We start from the raw sequence: 20,731 nt of genomic DNA on the forward strand, positions 1-20,731 counted from the left end.
TTATCTAGGTAGGTACCTCACACACAAAAAAATATTAGGTAGACTACCTAGGCAGCGCATACCTACCTACTTACAATTTATTTTCGACAGCATTTATTTAAATTCAGTTTAGAAATGGTAGTTTACTGTAATAAAATAATTGATGTTGTGACGAAGGCGACGACTAGGTAGTCACGATATCCTCTTATTCAAATTCTTCGTTTGTACCTACGTGCCTATGGGGAGAGTCGCGTGACGAAGCAAAGACCAAGTACTTGGTCTTTGTGACGAAGAATCTAGTGTGTACCTATGTGTAGTGTACCTGAAAGCCAGTGTATTAGCTATTTTGGTTTAGATTAATGTATAAATAGATACCTATCTATGATATACAGATATGGAGGATTTTCTGTAATCTTGTAGATATTTTATAAAATTAGACGTTTTTACCAGGTATTACAGATAAATCAAGATTATTTTTATATATTTAGGTAGGTACCTATCTATATATTATTTAAGACAAATTCATAAGACTGCGATACAGGGTCATCCCTAGTGCAGGGTTGGCTGTTAACAGTTTAAATTGTACCTAGTTTGATTTAATGAAGAGTTTTATTATTATAAATCCGTTATTAAAAAGTATGCATACGAACTGATATAATCACGAATAAAATATGACGTACTTAACCTAAGTAGCAATTGTTTTAAACCAATTAAGTAGGTACCTACTCACATTAAAATATTAAAATAAACTTTTGAGAACATGGCACATAAATTATGACGAGCACTTAAAACAAAATTACTACTAGTTATACCTATCTACACATTTTGTCTGCGAAGGCCGTCACAAAACCCTGACTTGTCAAGAATCGCGTAATTTCAGTATGTTGTGGTGACGCCATTCACATTGATATCCGACACGATTAATTTTTCGCTAACAAATCAACTTTTAAAGGTTACTTATTAACACAAACATAGCATCATTATGGTCTGTATTCCCCGGGATTCGAACCCATCACACTACGATGACGTAAGTTTCCGAACAAGTCTATCATGGGTTCTCATTAATTAAAGGTTATTTTTTAATGGATTACCTATTTACCAGCTTCCAGTGGCGGCCCTAGGGCGCCGAAACAGGGGGGCGCCAAAATCAAATAAGAATAGTAAGACTTTTCGGAGCAGTTTACCAGATTCTCAATTCACCAGATTCGCAACTCACCAGATTCTCAACTAACCAGATTCGCTACTCACCAGAAGTACACTTAAAAGTGGCCCTTTCATAGCAGTTTACCAGATTCTCAATTCACTAGATTCGCAACTCACCAGATTCTCAACTCACCAGATTCTCAACTCACCAGATTCGCTACTCCGAAAGGACCCTGGCCGCAAACTAAGTTCATCGGGTTAGATTGCGGCCACATTGAAACTCATGCCGGGTGCCCTTGAAATAGGTAAATCTCTGTGGCCGTTAACTAATCGAAAAATTTTGCTAGGGCCGCCACTGCCGGCTTCCATGGTCCAGTCCAGTGGTTGAGCGTTGAGCTTAGGACCCCGTTGTCCTGAGTTCGAAATGTTCGAATCCTAATGGGTAAATATCACAAGAATCACTTTGTGATCCCTAGTGGGTTAAAATATTACGGCTGATTACAACATGTTTGGCCAAAAGTAAGATGACACAAGGTTAGGAAGGCACGTTATTGGATTGAAAGTTATCACCATGTCATGAGCCGTGGTAGCTCAGTTGGTATAATGCTTGCCTCTCACATTGAGGTCGCGGGTTCGAAACCAGCACAGGCTGAAACCAATGATTGGCGAACTTATTTTCGAATTCATGTTTGGATCAAATGATTATCACGTGCTCAGCGGTGAAGGAAAACATGGTGAGGAAACCCTCATTCTCAAGAAATGTATTTTCGGAGGTATGTGACCTAACCTGTATTAGGCTGGTTTTCCCTTCGCGGGTTGGAAGGTCAGACAGGCAGTCGCTTCTGTAAGAAACCGGACCTGTCAAAGCTTCAGGTTAGGTAAGTGGACACTGTGGAAAACGGGATGACGCTATGGAGATGATGATGATGGATTAAAAGTTATTACCATCTTCGGTTTTGCGACAGCAAGCAAATCTAGCTACCCACATATTTAGTGAAAGCCGGTTCAATGCAGTTTAAAATTATTTAAGTATGTTACACGTGTAATTATAACAGCATAAATCCTTCACAAACTGTAATTATATCACTAAACACAAAAATTATCTTCGTATTTATAATAGCTAGAGTTACGATAATCAGAAAGAAAGAGGATTTGTTGTACATGAAGCGTGTGCTAATAACTCAAAAAATCATACGACTCGAGTTGTATTACTTTTCACTGAAGGTACAGATGATATGAGGTACCTATTACGTTATCGGATATACATTATTAGATTAAAAAAATATCACTATCTATTCTCCGAATTTGCGACAGCAGGCAAATACCTAGGTACCTACCTACGTACTAAACTCTAGATTGTACCAGGATGTACCTACATTGATAAGATCGTTGTTTGTAGTAATTTTTGAAGATAAAATAATGCATTTTAATTATTTAAGTACTAACAACAATAATCTTATTAACGTCGTTATTAATGCTGCATTTGTAATGTAGTTATTGTGGGACTACTCTATGTAATTATGTACCTATTTAATATAAATTTTAAAAACTCATTTATTAGATGCACCCACATGTATGAAAAAACACTGTGACGTCACAGAAAAACGTGATAAAATGTCGGACTTATCGTTACTGCTTTCTTAATTAAAATTCATAATAAATTAAATAGAAAGAAGAAAATGTTTTTCGTCAGTTTTACTCAATACTAATAATTTAATTTTTTGTTAATATATGTAATGCATTGGCATATTTTGTTTTTTTTTTTTAATAAAATTCTTTTTGGCAAGCTGTCCTGATATGAAGCCTACAGTTGCCGCGTTCCTTGGTAATGTTCCTAAACTTTGTAGCCGACGAGGCTCCACTTCCCGACTGTTTCTCCGAGGAAGAACCAGAGGCTGATCTCCAGACCAACCAGGAACAGCAACCAGGCCTGCTTCACTGTCAAATGCTTCCAACAACCCGCCGCCACGAACTCCCTCACCAATGCCAAGTCTAATTGCAACTTCTGGAACGCAAGGATTTATTTACATACAGGATGTTAGTCACACCGTACCGAATACTGAAGGGGATGATTCGGCTCATGATTGTGAGTTAATATCAAGTGGAATTTTCCGTCGAAAAAAACACTATGGTCATAAACTCATCATAAGACGCACGGGCTAAACCTGGATGAGGGGCTTGCTACTTCGGTGGGCAAGTTTCGTATGCGCTTCCCTCGCGCAAAGCGCATAAAGTCTGTTTAGGTGAGAAAGGCAGCCCAATGCAGATATGCAAAAGAGCTTGGCTGAGTTGGCGACTCAGCAAGGCAAGGTGGATGGCCTAGGGCGACGGTAGAGGGCAAATAGTTATCTTCGGCCAGACACATCATCTGACCTCTCCTTCAGTCGTATCGGTTTTCCGTTCCACTGAAGCAAGGAGGGGTAAGATGAGTGTGTGCGCCTGAGTTTTGCGCGAACGTCTGCGCACATTAATATATCCTGCGTGCCTGACTGCTTCCATCATCATCTTAAGACGGATACATGTCCCATATAGCGACAGGTTCCCCAATAATAGCGTTTAAAAGGACATTTGGACCCGTTCTTTGACAGAGCATCTTTTCCTGACTAAGTACGACGAGTGAGGGGCGTCTCTTTTAACGTTCCCTGTCTTGGAATAAATATTTTGCTCCCTATCTTCCTCTCCACCCTCTTTTGAGACGTCCAACCTTTCAATCTTGGAGATTACTGAATAATGATGCAAAACTCCCTAAGTGCAAACTAAAAGACACAAGTTTATCAATTTTACGTAAACAGGTTAGATTTTCTGTATACCTAGCCCATATAAGGTTTAAAGATAAATACCTGCATTTCGTTGGCATTTGGTGGAGACATTTCCACTTTGTAATATTCCTTGAAAACTTTTAATTTTCTTGCTACTTTAGTTTTTGAGGCAGCATCGGCTCGCTCTGTAATTATAAAAAATGCATACATATATAAATTTACACCCAAAACTCCTAATGGAGTGGGCAGAGCTGCCAGTAAACAGAAGACAACGTGCAGCTATTTTTGATATGAAGCCCTAAGAGGACATATTTTATTGCCTTACTCAAAATTTGATATAAATTTTACTACCGGGCCACTCTCTAATTATTCCACTATTGTGTGATAAGATTAGGTAAAAGCACAGGTATCTACTTATCAGATTAATCAATATAGTTATTATCAAGTAAAAATATCTTTTTCGTATCAGCTTAGTGTAGTATAAAAAAATGACAGCAAAAAAACACGTATAAGTACTTACCAAAGTATTTCGATGAATACTATACGTAGGTGCAATTAACTTGGAAGTTAAGTATTATCTATGACTTTTGAATAAAAGAGTACAATAAAGATTTTTGTTTGTGACAAAGTAGGATGAAATAATAATAATATGAAGTATTGAATCAATTCACCTCTGATAATCTCTATTAGTTTTTCTTTCTGCTGGTTTATTGCTGGTTTGTACAATTCGGCCAAATCACGTACCGCAACGAAACGGTTTCCTGGAATAATGGAAATGTTTTTATAAAACACACTTTCTGTAGTTGTTTTATTGAAGGAGCATGCATAACTTAAGTTTTGTGTTTGGATCATAAATGATTATCACGTGCTCAGCGCTGAAGGAAAATATTGTTAGGAAACTAACATTCATTCCGAGAAATACCTTTTCTGAGATATGTGACCTAACCTGTATCGGGCTGGTTTTCAAGCTCCTGCAAAATCCATTGTCTCAACGAAAAGATAGATTATCTAATAAAAAGCCTGAAAGAGGTTTATGTACTAAGTATCTCTTTAAGCTACGTGTTATGGTCCCAACATACTTAAATCATGACCTATAAGTTCTATTGATCGCCGCCTTAATATGCCCCCTTTATGTACCATACCATAATGGCCCCGATTCCTGCAGACACCGCCTAATTTTATTTTAGGTTATATCCGTCATTTTCGTATCCGTCGAAAAGGAAAGGGACTGATGATTCACAGCTCTTAATTTTAGGAAGAATGAGTAAATTAATGTGTCGGGTTATTGACTGACGTAAAATTTTTAGACGGTTGGTTTAGATTTGTGCTTAAAATTGACGTGTGTTCCATAAATTATATGCTTGTCGATTACCCGTCCCTTTCCTTTTCGGCGGATAAGAAAAGGACAGATATAACTTAAAATAAAATTAGATGGTATTTACTTACAGGAATTAGCACCAATATATAGGTAAATTAGAACCTTTCGGTCCATCTAGTCCACTCTACCGGTACCTATGTTTTTTTATTATTTTTGACAGCACTGTTGGCATATCTAATGAATTTACAGTGGAAAGGCTTTTTGAAATAAGATTCACACCTTAGTCGGCCTGGTAAAGATTTCTGTATTTGAGTTCTTTTTCACAGTTCAAGATTGAAAAAGTATTTTTTTTTGTATTAAATTATAAATATACGTACGGAGGAAGCTGCTTGACAATTTTAAACCTGTAGTCATTTCTCCTTATAATTCGACAGTAAGTTATTATAAAGTGACCAGTAGGTAAGCAGTTGAAAAATATGGACTGTAAAATGTTAAAGAGAAAAGTATGTATTTTTTTCACTGATAGCTAACCAATTATGTCCGTCCTTTACTGCTCCTGAGTGACATTAAATGTCATACTTACTTGACTTACTAATATTTTTAATTTGACTTTAAGTATAAATGTTAAAGGAGGTTAGAAGAAATTATAAGGATTCCATTTTCCTTTTGAGACTTAAAACCCTAAAAACCGGCAGGTAATAGTGAAGTTAATAAAGTAATACTTACAATTAAGTAGTCATTTTTAAATAATTAGGCTTTTGCATCAAACCATAATAGCACATAGGTATACCTACAAATTAGCGGATAAACAGGCGAGCAATAATCAAATTCACATACCAAATGAAACAAATCAGATGCAATCCTAAATATTTATTTAATTAAATGTAATTCACAATTATTGTAAAACAAGTAAGCTCCCATTCCATATTTAAAAGTTATAAAATATTCTACATGTACCTAATACATATAATTTACCTAAATCTAGATCCCAATAACATTCCAAAAGGATCAACTAAGCAAGGAAAGAAAAGTTGATATCATAAAGAATCGTTAATTTTAGAGATTTTTATAAAAAGTTCACAATCGAAAATAATTCGTGTTGTTTATTATCCTGGACAGTCTAGTTTTGGTATATTTTATAAAGAAAATCTAAAGATTATTTTATATTTACTTATCTGAGACAGTCATCTAACACATAAATAAAATCAAATTCCTGGGCGTGACTTTATGTATCTATGTATATGTATAGAAATATGAGTGAAATTAGGCATAAATAGATTTGTTTAATAATCTAAGACTCATGTGTGATCCACGTCAGATTCGGCAAAATGAGTCACTTTTTAGGTGGTTTTTTATCCTCTTTTGGCTTTTCATCTTTTTTTTCTGCTTTTGCCTTCTCTTCTTTCGCCTTGTCTTCGGCCTTTTTGGCCTCCTCTGCCTTTTTGGCTGTCGCTGCTGCTTCTGCGGCCTGTTTTTTTTGTTGTTCCTTCAATTTGGCCTTTGCCTTTTCCTCTGCAGCTTTTAATTTGGCTTCCTTCTCCCTGATAGCGCGTGCTTCGGCTTCATCCATATCTTTAATTTTTGTTTCCAAACCGCTGATGAAGCCGTCTACAAACTGTGCCACTTTGTTTTCCAAGTTTTTGCCGGCAGGCCCATTGAAGAAAGCAATTGTCATTGGAGGCACGATTTCTATTTTAGCATATTGCCATGCAGTTGCAAACGGAGGCCTTAAGGCTTTACTTGTCGCTGGAATGTGAGTAAGTTATTAGTTTCAATAGAAAAGTCATGTATCGTAGACAGTAAAAAAATAACTTAGTATACACACAAATAAAAAATTAACATCGTCTTAAGTTTTAGCACCACGGCCCACTATCGTTATCTTCTTTCATTTTCCGCCTAACTATTTCAAGTTGTTTTATGAGGTACTGTTCCTCCTTTGGGAGTAATTGGTTACGGAGATTTTTTAATCTTTGCATCAGCATGTCTGTGAGACTGTCCACAGAAGACTCTATTTTTGTCACCACAGAATGTTGTATGACTGGCCTTGCTTTGGTTTGTGACACAGCAGACTTTGTAGCCAACCATACTTTTGATACGGCGGGTTTAGCTGTCCCGAGAGAAACTGCAACAAACAAAACAAAATTCACATCAGATAATGTGTTTACCATACTATAACTCAGTTACTTGGGACCGCCGTGAAGCCAGTCTTCGGTTTTGTTTTGCTGGTCACAGTTTCTTTAAGACTTCATTAGATTTTACATACCTAGCGCGAGGTCAAGAACCATTCTAGCGACTCTCGCCATTAGTGTAGCCTATAAAAGTTCTGTGACCATAATAAACAAGATTTACGATAATTTCGAATTGATGTGACAGTTGGCAGGTTGACGCAGTCAGATTTGCAAAACCAACAAAACTAATAAGAAAAAACCATTTACTTTTTAATGCCAGTTTGAAAGTCGTGATTCATTGAATAAGTAGTATAGAACAACAAAGTCGACTTTATAAAAAATCGACTTTATTGAGAGGCTTTGGGGCCAAGATTGTAATAAGAAATTAACGGTGGTGGCGATACCACACAGGAGCGACACCCTGAAATGTGATACTTGGATCATGTCATAATGCTTAGGAGCTGTATATCTACAGCTTGTACAACACTCAAATCAAGCATGTATAATTTAAAACATACAAACAGTTTAATCTGTAATCAAATCTTCCAAAAATAACATTATCCGGTCTGCTCTGTAAGACAGGTTTGATGTTTATACGTAGTTTCATTTATGCTTCTTGAGAATCGTTTGTATTCATTGTTATGTAATTTAAAAAAAACATATAAGTACTCCCTGGGGTAAGAGTCTCAAGTAATCGCATCACAACTTGCAGTCGCATCACCAGTCCATTAACGACCCCACTGCTGGGGCACGCACGGGCCTTCCCTATGGATGGATAGGGAGATCGGGCCTTAAACCACCATGCGGGCCCAGTGCGGATTGGTGTTTATTAACGACTGCTAATGCAGCCGGGACCAACGGCTTAACGTACCTTCCGAAGCACGGAGGAGCTCGAGATGAAAACTTTTTTATGTGGTCACCCATCCTATGACCGGCCTTTGCGAAAGTTGCTTAACTTCAACAATCGCAGACCGAGCGCGTTAACCGCTGCGCCACCGAACTCCTCAATTATTTTTAACGTGACTTATTGTAGATTTGCCGCTTAAGGCATGACTACTGCGCTGGACAAATTGCCGCCACAGAAGTGCCAAGATGGATATGATGAATCGTATAGTTATTATGAATAGCCCTCAATGTCCCACTGTAAATTACTAAGTACATAAAATTTTATGAGTAAAAATAGAGAACCTTTTTACTCTTTTGATACGCAACCCTAAAAGGAAAATGATTGAGGTATGAATTTGTAACATGAAAATTTAAGATTATTTTCAATATAAGTCATCGTTGATCAAAACTGTTTATTGCACGTATAGTTCATTGACATTGAGGACATGTTTGGGAGTCCTTCAATTGAAATGCTAAAATATGATTATTATAATTTCAATTAAGATAAGTAGATTATGTTTTTACATAAGTACCTATAGGTATTTCTTTTACTTTTTTGTATGCATGTAGTAGTTGTGTATGTAGACCAAATAAATGTTTTATCTATCTACTTTGTACGAGTAGTCATTTGTATCATGATATGTTGAGGCTCTTATACGACATAATTATTCAAGTTAACTAGATACCTATAACATCTAAGTTCTTCCTCACTGATTACATTATTATGGTTCAAAAGATAGGATAAATATTAATACTTTTAACGTAAGGGATACTCTCCGCTCCCCGCACCAATACAAGCTTGAAGCGAGATTGATTTAAGCCTTTTTTAGACGGACTTATTGTAGATTTGCCGCAGATGCCATTAACTACTTGGCCGGACAAATGGAGAGCGCTGAAAGCTCTCACCCGGTACAACGTTTAAGACAACGCCCTGTTGGGCGCGAATCTCGACTCAGGGCAGTTTCTACAGATAATTCAAGCAACCTCTAAAAACAAAAAAAAGTAAGTAAGTAGTAGTAGTTTTTCCGTAAGTAAATAATTTAGTTAAATTCCTTTGTAGTCATGTTTCAGGTTGTGTTTGTGAAATAATTCACGAAATATACCAGTCAGTTGGCAGTGCTAAGCTGATTAGTTTACCAGTGACATAACGTCTGCAGTAAGTAGTTTCTCCGAATGCAAATAGGTAGTAAACAAGGCCTAAACGTTTGCAAATAAATTAGATTGAACAACCTTGTTCATCAAATTGGCTGCAGATTTTATTGCCGTAATATAAAGCTTTAGGGTTATTCCTATTTCTTCGAAAGTTACAAGTTTCAGGGTACCCCAGACTTGTCTAAACTTTTGTCATACCCCGGAGACTTCATGTAAATAACCTCGTTTTACATGGACACCACACATTGATGTTATCGTACGAATCGATCGTCATAATATCGACTGATACATCACTATGCTCATGGACGTCACAACACTGGCTTACGTACTTTGACAGATCTAGTTCTTAACACGCATTGAGACGATTGTAAATTGCTATCTTATTGAAATATAATCAATAATTGTACTGCATTAGTCGTTTCTGTTTAATAGTAAGTATATTAACTATGATGCCAATAATTGGATCAGTTGAGAATATTCCATTCTATAATATTAGGCAATCAAATTCTCAAATGCACTCAACAAATCGTTGACCTAAATCAATTGTCTTGTATTATTTGAGCTAAGCATAATTTGAGCGCGTTCCTCGTATGGCGAAACTTTCGCAATTGCCCATATTTGCACCGATATTATTTATAGGTATTTGCTTTTTATACTTTATTAGCAACGTTACGCCATAGATTCGAAATTTGTGACGAATTAAACTTGCTTGGTAGAGTCGACGTGTTTCAGACATCTTTCAAATGTTTAACATCCTATAAGCCTATATCAATGCTTATAGATCTATGTTATACAGAAAATTTATATCAAGGCTTTAGCCTAATCGGATATTGAAAACTGAAGAAAAGACTTAGACCTATTTTAAGGTGCACTTGGATAATAAATATTAAAGTTAAGGCAGTATGGTCCTAGGATCTTTGCCTGCTTTTGTTAAGGCGAATTTAAACAAGAAACAAAAAGGATCTTGAGGCGCGTGGATAACATTGACAGCTGGGTACTGGTGCACCATCTCAATTTATAACATTATAGATCTTTCGTTTACAACCCTGAAAACTTGTCGTAATATAACTTACAGTCCCACTTCGTATAAAGCAATACAGGCTTGCTAATAGGGACCATTGAAAATTACAGAATTAATAGGTATATCGTTTTTGTGTATATCAATTTGTTTTTTTTTTATAAAAAGCTCTATTGAACATAACACAATTTTGGCATTAAAGTATGAATTTAGTAGAGTGATTACTTTGTGGTCCTTAATTTGGTTAGGAAATTACAGGCTGATCACCTGATTGTTCGAAAGTAAGATGATCCGCGCTTCGGAAGGCATGTTAAGCCGTTGGTCCCGGTTACTACCTACTGATGTAAGTAAGTAGTCGTTATAATGAGCCATGTCAGGGGCCTTTGCCGGTTCAATAGTAACCTTGACACCAGGGTTGATGAGGTTGGTACTCCACCTCACAACCCACACGATAGAAGAAGTAAAGTGACAGTTCAGCAGGCACCACGCAATACATTGTGTAGGCGCCTGTACTGACAATGATAGAGCGCCTTTGATATTGTCTTGTTTGCGCGATTGGGACATGTCACCTTACAGAAACTTGTAGGCGCAAATAGATAATGTTATCAACATAATTAAATACTTACTTTATTTACGACTTAGAGGCAGACCACTATCCAGGTAGTCTGGGGGGTTAAAAAGGCCACATCGAAGCATTTCATCAAAGAAAGCAATATTGCAATTTGACATTTGCGCATAAAAAAGTAAGTGCGCAATGCAAGCAAATGTCAAATAGCAATAATAATAATAATTTATTGCCCCCTCCGGTTGATTGAGGGGAGGCCTGTGCCCAGCAGTGGGACGTATATAGGCAGTTTATGTTATGTTTATTGCCAAAAAAGTAGGTACAATTTTTTCCTTAAAATAGCTTGGTCTTAGACACAGGTATAAAGAGGTAGGTATCATAGCTGACTAAGTATATGAATACTTGTATTACAGCCTATGATGCCTCTCTCCTGGATATTTATGTTATTTAAGCTAGCTAGTATACGTACCTACTTATGTTACCAAAACAAAGAAATACAAAAGCTTATGACTGGCTTAACAAAATAAAAAGACAAAAAGAAAGAAAGAAAGTTGTCAATATTGCTTTCTTAAATGATTTGCGTCGATGTGGCCATTTTGTGAGGTATGCTGGACCTGGATTGGAAAAGAGGATGCATATTCTCAGCAGTGGATGGATACTGTGATATTGTTATATTAATCATAAAAATGTCGTTTAAACAGAGTGGCTATATAAATTCAGCAAGTCTTCAGTTTTTAGAAAGGAACTTGTAATCTTTTAATGTAAATGTAGTGCAGTGACAAGTTATCACCCGAAGAAGTTAGGATGTTCCTTTTATTTAAAATTTTCTAGCTTCGGAACTTATCTACAATATAGGTACCTCCTTATAAAATCAGCGGCGCACTCACTCGTATTTGTAGGCAAGTCAAAGTCGTCAAATGCTTATTTCGCACAATAAGAAGAATAAGTTGATTGGCTTCAAAGGGGGACAAGGTTATTATATTACAGAAGAATTCTAACGTGTGTTGAAATTTGAGTTTAGAGTATAGAATCCTAATTTATTGAAATTGATGGAACATGAATTGATAGAATACCAATGCCCAATGGCTATGCCGTTGTTCCCGGCTATTTTTTTTTTAACTTAAGTACGTAACTGTCACTGACCTTTTCTGTCATTTACTGCATTGGTTATGTAATGGTCATCTTCGGGTGGCAAGGTCAGATTGGCAATTCTACCTGTGAAAATGGGACCTGTCAATATTTTCAGGTTAAATAACAGACCTTAGAATAAAAATAAGGATAACTCTTTAGAGCTGAATGTTAAAAAGGCTGAATCAGAGAGTTCTACGTAAAAGATTTAGAAGATAAACTTAATTAATTGCGATTGCTCCTAAATCTATGTTTACGCTTCAGCAACTTTGCTCTCTCATTTTAATTACACACTCTCATATTTAGTAATATTTTTAAAACGACTATTCTAATGATCATGATTTTACGTCTTGTCTAAAAATAATTAACAAATACCAAGACTTAATATTGATGATGATATAGATGTTTTTTCGTACGTCACGTCTAAACAGTTTAGTAGATTTTGGTTAAAAGTGTGATTCTAATGATGGCAATAACTAATGACTAATGATTAATTAATTTATAAATTATTTCTTTCATTATTATTTATTTTTTTATGTATATTTGTACGCCTGCATGCAGACCGAACATATCACAACATTATTATTTGAATTATTTTACCACGTATTTTGTATTCTATGTGTTCTTGAAAATAAATTACCTTGATTTGATTTAAAATGAATGATTATCTGAATGATAAAAATGCCTGTTATAAAATGTGTTTCTCTAGTTCTTAAATAACTTGTAATGTATACCTACATCGATTTAAAAGATGTGTTGCTGTTGCAATTTCTTGTCATTTCTTCTCCTCAGCTATAGAAACCTTGTGAAATGACGTAGATTCAAAAATGTTAAATTGACCTTGAACAAGTTTATCTATGATAATTACGTTGAACAACTCTGATTCTCATTCTGAAAATGTTTCTATAAAAAACATCAACCGTGTTTGGTATCATGCCTTCCGATATAAACATCAACATAACATCACACCTGTATCCCCGAAGGGGTTGGCAGAGGTATATAGTACCAATGTACATACACTCCTCGCCAGCTATGTTTAAACGCCTTGTGGGGTGTTGGCCTAATGCCAAAAAAAAACCACATACAACTGTATTTAAACATATAAAAGGCTTAATAAGCAGGTACGTATAAATACTAACTAACAAGATGTTTCGCAAGACGATAATTGGATTTAATATTTTACAAATTGGCGGTGTAACGAGGCAGTTATGATGGTGTGGTCAAAAAGTGACAGTGGTGAGTGGCTTGTGTCGTCACAAAAGTCAGTGGGTCTAATTGTTCTGTCACAACGTCGGCAGTGGTCGCCGTGACTCGTCGTCAGGACTGTATTCAGTTGTCGGTCAATGTGGACCTCAATGTTGCATGTATAAGAGCTATAATGTTTAGTAAAGGAAGAAGTATTGCGAACGTGATAGTGCTGTGACTGTTCCAGTAAATTAAATTAAGATTTTTTTCAATGGATGTCAATTTCTCTCATACTGCTTTTTGTTGTTGTTTTTAACGTCTGTTAGTAGTAAAAGTATATTCTTCTTCTTAATGTTGATGCTGATTACTCAGGATTGTGATACAATTATAGTAGGTAGTTCCCTTAAGCACAGTTTGGTTCTCCCAACTAGTCAACGCTTCTAGTGCTCTTTACCCTTATTATTTTTACTGAATACGGCCCTGTTCATAAGACTCGCGTGCTGAGGTTACATAGGTAACACTTTCGCTTCACCACCCGCTAAGAATGCAACTCGAAAATTGTCACCGAGAGTTACAAAATATATTACATCTTTTTCAAAGGTTTACCCAATTAGCACACTTAGTGACATGCCTTCTATGTACTAACTCGAGGTGACTGAGCATGAGACAATGTGTGCTCATCTAGTAAACAATAGCTCTATAACTGCTCACGAAGGCAACATCAATGGTCCGTGACGTGGTGGCGGCATGACTATATCAATTTATTTTTATTTGAACAAGTATTTACTGTGAATCTAGTCGTATGCACAGTACGGGACTGAACCAAAATACATGTAGTAGGCAGTTATGTGCCTACTAAAACTAAGATAGCAAACGTAGTCATAAAAAACTTCTAACGTAAAGTGTGCGGACTGTGCGGTATAAATCCAAATTTGGGATAAAAAAGCTAATGAGCGAGTTCCGCAAAATGCTGTGAACAAGGTGGGAAAGGTAACGAAGGAGACGGAGCGACGAGCTGGAACGCTTCCCGCAATGATGGCACAAAAAATCGAATAAGAATCAAAAAGTAGTTTTAGGTAGGTAAATGGAAATCTCCGATTTCTGCTTACCCCGGTGGTAAAGAGGCGTGAGTTTATGTATGTGTGTATTTATGTAGTTAGGTAGGTCAGCTGTGACGTGCGGTTGATGCACAGTAACAAGATTTATGTAGTAAAAAGATGTCTGTATACATCTTTTTCTTCGTCATGACTTTTTGTAGATTTGCTTCGGATGGCATTCTCTACCTTACCTGAACACATGGAAGTTGTTCAGGTCACCCGATAAAGCTATTACTTAACTATGGACGTGGGTGACGGTGTCATAAGTTGCTTAACTTCTTTAAACGTTTTCAATTGAAAACGTCTTGAGCGTTATTTGAACTTTACATCTTCGATTTCTTCGCAACCGTACGGACATTGTGAAATAGAAGCAAATTAAATTACATGGTGTCATTAAATGACGGGATCATCAATTTTCGTCTTTGTGTACATGACAGCTATGCAATTTTAGTAATGGTTACACGAACCCATTGATTTACTCTTGACTGCCATCATTACGGATGGAAGGAGGTTAATGAAATCTAGTTACAAAAAATACCCACTGCACTTTAATAGAGTAAATTATTAATGGTACTTATCATCTTTCAATTACCTGCCTATGAGTATCTGCCCAGTACCTGCTGAATTAAGTGCCTGTATCCTGGAAGGGGTAGGCAAAGTTGAATAGTATATGCACCTACTCCTCGCCAGAAGACAATGGAGATTTTCTGTTATGATCTGCATTTCTCCAAAAGACTCATTTTAATAGGTTAAAAAAAAAAAAATACCCGAGCGAATCCGAATCCAATCACTAGTCTTTGATAAACTGGGGGTTTAAAATGGCCACATCGAAGCAATTCATCTAAGAAAGCAATATTGCTATTTGACATTTGTTTGCATTGCGCAATTACTTTTATATGCGCAAATGTCAAATTGCAATATTGTTTTCTTAGATGAATTGCTTCGATGTGGCCATTTTATCCCCCCTGGTAACTAGGTATTTATATAGGTAATTAGGTAGTACCTATAACAATAGGCACGAAATATAAACATACCAACTAGCAACTACTTATTGGCTTGGTATGTACCTACAGCAAATCTTACCACGAAGCAACAATATTGTCCATAAATAATACGTGGTAGGTCAACGTATTATATAGTAGGTAAACCTATTTACTGATCAAAGAAATCGTTATGTACAATCCCATAATCATGAGTTTGTACTTAAAATTGCACGTGTCTAATGTATAAGTACTGTAATCATCGGTTCGTCGTCGACAGACGCAATACATCAAAATTAAGTATGAACCGTAGATATTTGCAAATAATGTCTAAGTTCACTGTTACGAAATTCTTTTTGTTTTTATAGCACTTACTCTGAAGAGGAAGAAAAGTATGAAAAAGGCAGACCCCACCATCAGATGGGAATAATAAATGCCGAGGAGAGAAAGAGAGAGAGATAGCACTTACCCGTACTTAGGTAAACACAAAGAGTAAATTTAAATCGAAGAAAAATCTGACTCGGACGGGACTTGAACCGCAGCTCTTGTCAAACCGGGACGAGCGTGTTAACCGGGTCCGCCTCCTGTCCATGCGAAATTCTTTCGATCTATGTACCTATTGTCATTATCTAGCCGCGTATCTAGCCATCTATCTAGAATATAAACTCGATTTAAATTTTCTCTTGGTTACGCCATTGCGTAAAGCAAATTTGTTTGGAATCATTATTCCAAACAAATTTAATCTGTTTGACGTCACTTTTGTAAAACTCCTGTCGTTTTAAAATTGAGTACAGGGTGAGAGCCCACAGCGCTCCCCAACTGTCCGGCCAAGTAGTTAATGCTATCTGAAGCAAACCTCCAATAAGCCACGTCAAAAAAGCTACTATAAAAAACCTGGACCTAAAACTGAAAATGAAACCGCGCCTCGGTTCGCTTGTTCGTTTTTCAAGCTCTGTGTGCAGCTTTTGTCAGAAAAGCGGACCCGTGAAAAACTAAAGAAAATCTAGCGAAATTATAAATTATTCTTCAGTTCAGTATTATCTTTTTTCAATTGGTGGTTGACAAACTTCACCCCACTTCTTTATCCATGCCTATTTACTAAATACTTTATCTTATTTTATCTTTTTACCGACTTCAAAAAAGGAGGAGGTTCTCAATTCGACCGTATATTTTTTTTTTTTTTTTTTTTTTTTTTATGTTTGTTCGGGCATATCTTCGTCGTATATGAACCGATTTTGATAATTCTTTTTTTGTTTGAAAGGAGATGTACCCAAGGGGGTCCCATGTCAAGGAAGTCAGGATCTGATGATGGAAGACCAGAGAAATCGAGGGGAATTTTCAAAAATCGTAGGAGCGACTAGTGCGTTTGTAAAGTCATATTGATCGGATCGCTCTTTAGGCTTCGGGAAAACTTCCCGACCTTCGAAAACTGGTCAGCATCAGGGAGACACCCTATGGCCTGGCAAAACTATACAACCTGGAGCAATTTTTCTTTCACGAAACGTATTTAAATCTTGATCAAATCCAAACGCCGGTGCAAAAAAACAAAATGGCGGAAAAAAAAGATGGCCGCCATACAAAATTTTGTCGATTTTAGAAGAAGCCCCTTTGGGTAAAAATAATGTATGGGGCGCTTACTCAAAACGTCATGTAGAGTACGGAAATACTTTCTGGTCACCAAAAACTGCTCCGCATCAGAGAGATACTCTACGGCCTGGCAAAACTATCGCTCGTGAACCAATATTTCTTTCAGAGCACTTATTTAAATCTTGGTCAAATTCCATAGCGCGTGAAAAAAAAACAAAATGGCGGAAAAACAAGATGGCCGCCATAGACAATTTAGTTTTTTCAGAAAATGTCTCGGGGTATAAAATATATATCGGGGTTGTGATCGGATCGTCATGTTAAGTATGGAAATACTTCCCGATTTTCGAAAACTGCTCCGCATAAGGGTAACACCCTACGGCCTGGCGAAACTATCGCACCTGAACCTATTTAAATCTTGGTCGAATTTAATGGCCGGTGAAAAAAATACAAAATGGCGAAAAAACAAGATGGCCGCCATACAAAATTTTGTTTTTCCAGAAAATGTCTTGGGGTTAAAAATGATGTATAGGGGTGTGATCGGAACGTCATCTTTGAAAACTGCTCCCAATCAGGGAGACATCCTACGGCCTGGCAAACCTATTGCACCTGGATTTTGTTTGTTTCCACGACACCCATTTAAATCTTGGTCAAATTCTGTCGCCGGTGAAAAAAAACAAAATGGCGGAAAAACAAGATGGCCGCCATACGAAGAGGGACAGTTTCGAATAAACAGGACACGCGAGCTGCTTTAGCAGCGAGCGAACCACGCGAAATCTACTGTATCTATATGTGTGCGTGAGTGTGTATGATAGCAGCTTCCACTGACAACCACATGTGTGTATGTGTGTGTGTGTGTGTGTGTGTGTGTGTGCGCGCGTGTGTGTGTGTGTGTGTGTGTGTGTGTGTGTGTCTGTGTGTGTGCGTGTGTCTGTGTGTGTGCGTGTGTCTGTGTGTGTGCGTGTGTACGTGCGCGTGTGCTCGTGTGCGTGTGCGCGTGTGTGAGTGTGTGTGTGTGTGTGTGTAAACATGTTCATCAATAATAATTGTGATCACTACTAATCATATATTATTATATATCAATATAAATCAGAAAATCTGTCTGTCTGCATCCTTGCTCAGTCTAACCATCACTTAAAATCGTAAAATAAAATAAAATTTTTAACAAAAAAAAACCGACTTCAAACGCAAAACTAAAAAGCAATAAATAAATTTACTTCGCACAAAGTAATTAGTACGTATTTTCAATTAGTTAATTAATTTTATAAATCTGAAGTCGGTGCCAAGTAAATGCTACAACAACCCTACTACAATATCAAATTACTATGTACACATAATATTGTTTAATACCTATATCAAAGCAATTACAAAACAATGTCAAACAAAAAATTACAAAACAATCAGTATTGAAAAATATAAGAATCGGTACTTCGTTGTAGCATTTCCTTGGCACCGGCTTCAGATTTATAAAATTAATTAACTAATTGAAAATACGTACTAATTACTTTGTGCGAAGTAAATTTATTTATTGCTTTTTAGTTTTGCGTTTGAAGTCGGTTTTTTTTTGTTAAAAATTTTATTTTTTATCTAAGTGCAACTTTAGACAACTGCGTCCATTATTCTTTTACTATTACATAAGTATATAATAATAATCCCATCTGATTACGTCATAAAGCATAATCACAAATTGTCTAAATTGAAATATAATTGTACACTTCCTGTAGGTGTTGAATATTGTAACCATAAACGCGACTATTAAATATGATGGCTGAAGCTATATCCTTTAATGATTTGATATTACCTATATATTTTTTATCATTCTTGCGGACGCTTGTGGCATTTCGACCCATTCTATATTGTTTCGGATTTTCTTGGGTGATTGTGTGCCCTAAGAAATGTAATGTAGTGAAGTTTTAAAATTTGTCCAAAAGAAACAAGGTTAAAAATATTATTCTGTATCAGGAAAAACGTCGCACGGCCGCGGCTCTCTTGTCGCAGATTCTGCATAGAATTATTAAGACTTGTCAATTAGTTTAATTAAAATCCGTCGACTTATTTCATGGCGCGGATTATTATTTTAAACCTACTTTATCTTTAGACTTGGTTTTTAAATAACACTGCTAATGTATATAACAAAAAGTAGAGCTATAAAAGCTACTATCTAGCTTTCAGTTTTGGCTTCCAGAGATAAAGCTTAAACGATAAAACCGCGTTTCAGTTCAAACCCGCATGAACAAAATACGTACTTATTATGAAAGAAATAAAGAAAGAAAGAAACATTTATTATTTTCGGACACAGGCAGACAAGTAAATTACTTACTATTACACAGGACAGAAACCAAATGGCAAATAATACAAAAAACACAATATTATGAAGACATAATCGGTGGGTAATCAAAATCAACTGAAGAAAAAATATACTTAAAGAAAAAATTTTGGTACCTAGACTGTTATAGTACCCGAGACCGTCGTGACCACAGGATTTATTTTTTCTAATAAGTACACTTACATACAAAAAGTCGGGCCCGCAATCATTAATGCAGTCACTTTTGATAAGAAGTCCTAAGATTGGTTTTCTAATGTCGGTTTAAAATATTGTCTATGATTATTTTTATAAGTACTAGATTTATCAGTAGGCACAGTACACCAAAATTAATAATTGTGACACATTTTCGAAACATGTGATTTGGTTTTAAATAGATGTAACACAACATACTCCTCTTGTTGCAGCAAATTAACTGTTATTAAACGTGGAATGGGGCCAATGGTTTTGTCAAACCCGTTTATCGATACTGATTTTTTGTTTGCTACATGTATTGGTGCACATGAGCCTCGGTCAAGAGTGAGTGTAACCTCGATTCAACACTTTTTCCATCGTCCATGAGGTTTTTATACCTCGCCCCCGTTGTTAGTTCGTTGCCTTCGGCGTCTAACTGGACAGATTTTTTTGCTGTCTTCTCAATTACTCTGACGGATGTGGCGCCTACACTTGTAACTTTTTTAAACCGTCTATTAACTTTGCCTTGGCCAATTCAAAGCATACCTTAGTTTTAGACAGCGCAGCTACTTACATATGTACTTACTTACATATGTAACGAAAAAGATAAAATGTTTTTAATAGACGGAATATCTTTGAAAGAAACCTCTGCCAACTCCGGTGGTAGTGACCAACTGTACAGTACAATGCAAATACACTTTTTGCACCAAAATAAAATAAAAAATAATCATTTTTATTTGCTTAAACATGGTAACATTAGTACCATGGTCGGTTACACTAATGTTAAAACATGTTTTTTTTTGCTTTAAATAGGCATGCAATATTGGTAGTGCGATGGGTACTCTTAATTAGTTTTATCTTATAAATTCTTCAATTGTATAGTACTTTTTTTTCATTGTGCCATTTATACAATTTTGTCTTAAAATGAGTTAAAGGTAATTTCAAACCACAGCAGAAAGCTCGATGAGGTGAAGGTACTTACCTACTTAGTTCCTTTTTTGATGAGGTACCTTTGACTACCCCATTTGGTGGAAAATAGTAGTGAGCGTATGATATTGTGTTGAAACCACGTTTTTGCAGATGAATACGACATCAACAAGTTTTATTTGTTTAACTCTCACGTTCGTTGGTCTATCAGAAAGCTTGGTGTAGCGTGACTAACTAGTTCATCTTACGATGGATGTATCTCTTGCTGTTATGTTATGTTGTTCATCATCACCAGCCCATTAACGTCCCCACTGCAGGGGCACGGGCCTTCCCTATGGATGGATAG

The 20,731-nt window shown here is 36.4% G+C and overlaps 2 protein-coding genes across 2 annotated transcripts; both read right to left on the reverse strand.

Annotated features, from left to right (window-relative positions):
• Positions 1 to 2,802: 2,802 nt before the first annotated feature.
• On the reverse strand, positions 2,803 to 4,193 carry LOC126381595 (ATP synthase subunit g, mitochondrial-like). Its single transcript, XM_050031063.1, has 2 exons — positions 3,963 to 4,193; positions 2,803 to 3,127 (listed from the first exon to the last, which is right to left on the reverse strand). Exons 1-2 carry the CDS (start codon positions 4,089 to 4,091, stop codon positions 2,957 to 2,959), a joined length of 300 nt encoding a protein of 99 aa, XP_049887020.1. The 5' UTR covers positions 4,092 to 4,193; the 3' UTR covers positions 2,803 to 2,956.
• A 2,339-nt stretch (positions 4,194 to 6,532) lies between these two features.
• Positions 6,533 to 7,502, reverse strand: LOC126382275 (caldesmon-like). Its single transcript, XM_050032089.1, has 2 exons — positions 7,463 to 7,502; positions 6,533 to 6,945 (listed from the first exon to the last, which is right to left on the reverse strand). The coding sequence occupies exons 1-2, from the start codon at positions 7,500 to 7,502 to the stop codon at positions 6,533 to 6,535; spliced, it is 453 nt and encodes a 150-aa protein (XP_049888046.1).
• Between the last annotated feature and the right edge of the window lie 13,229 nt (positions 7,503 to 20,731).

This window comes from Pectinophora gossypiella, chromosome 3 (genome assembly GCF_024362695.1).
Source record: "Pectinophora gossypiella chromosome 3, ilPecGoss1.1, whole genome shotgun sequence".
Classification (NCBI taxonomy): domain Eukaryota; kingdom Metazoa; phylum Arthropoda; class Insecta; order Lepidoptera; family Gelechiidae; genus Pectinophora; species Pectinophora gossypiella.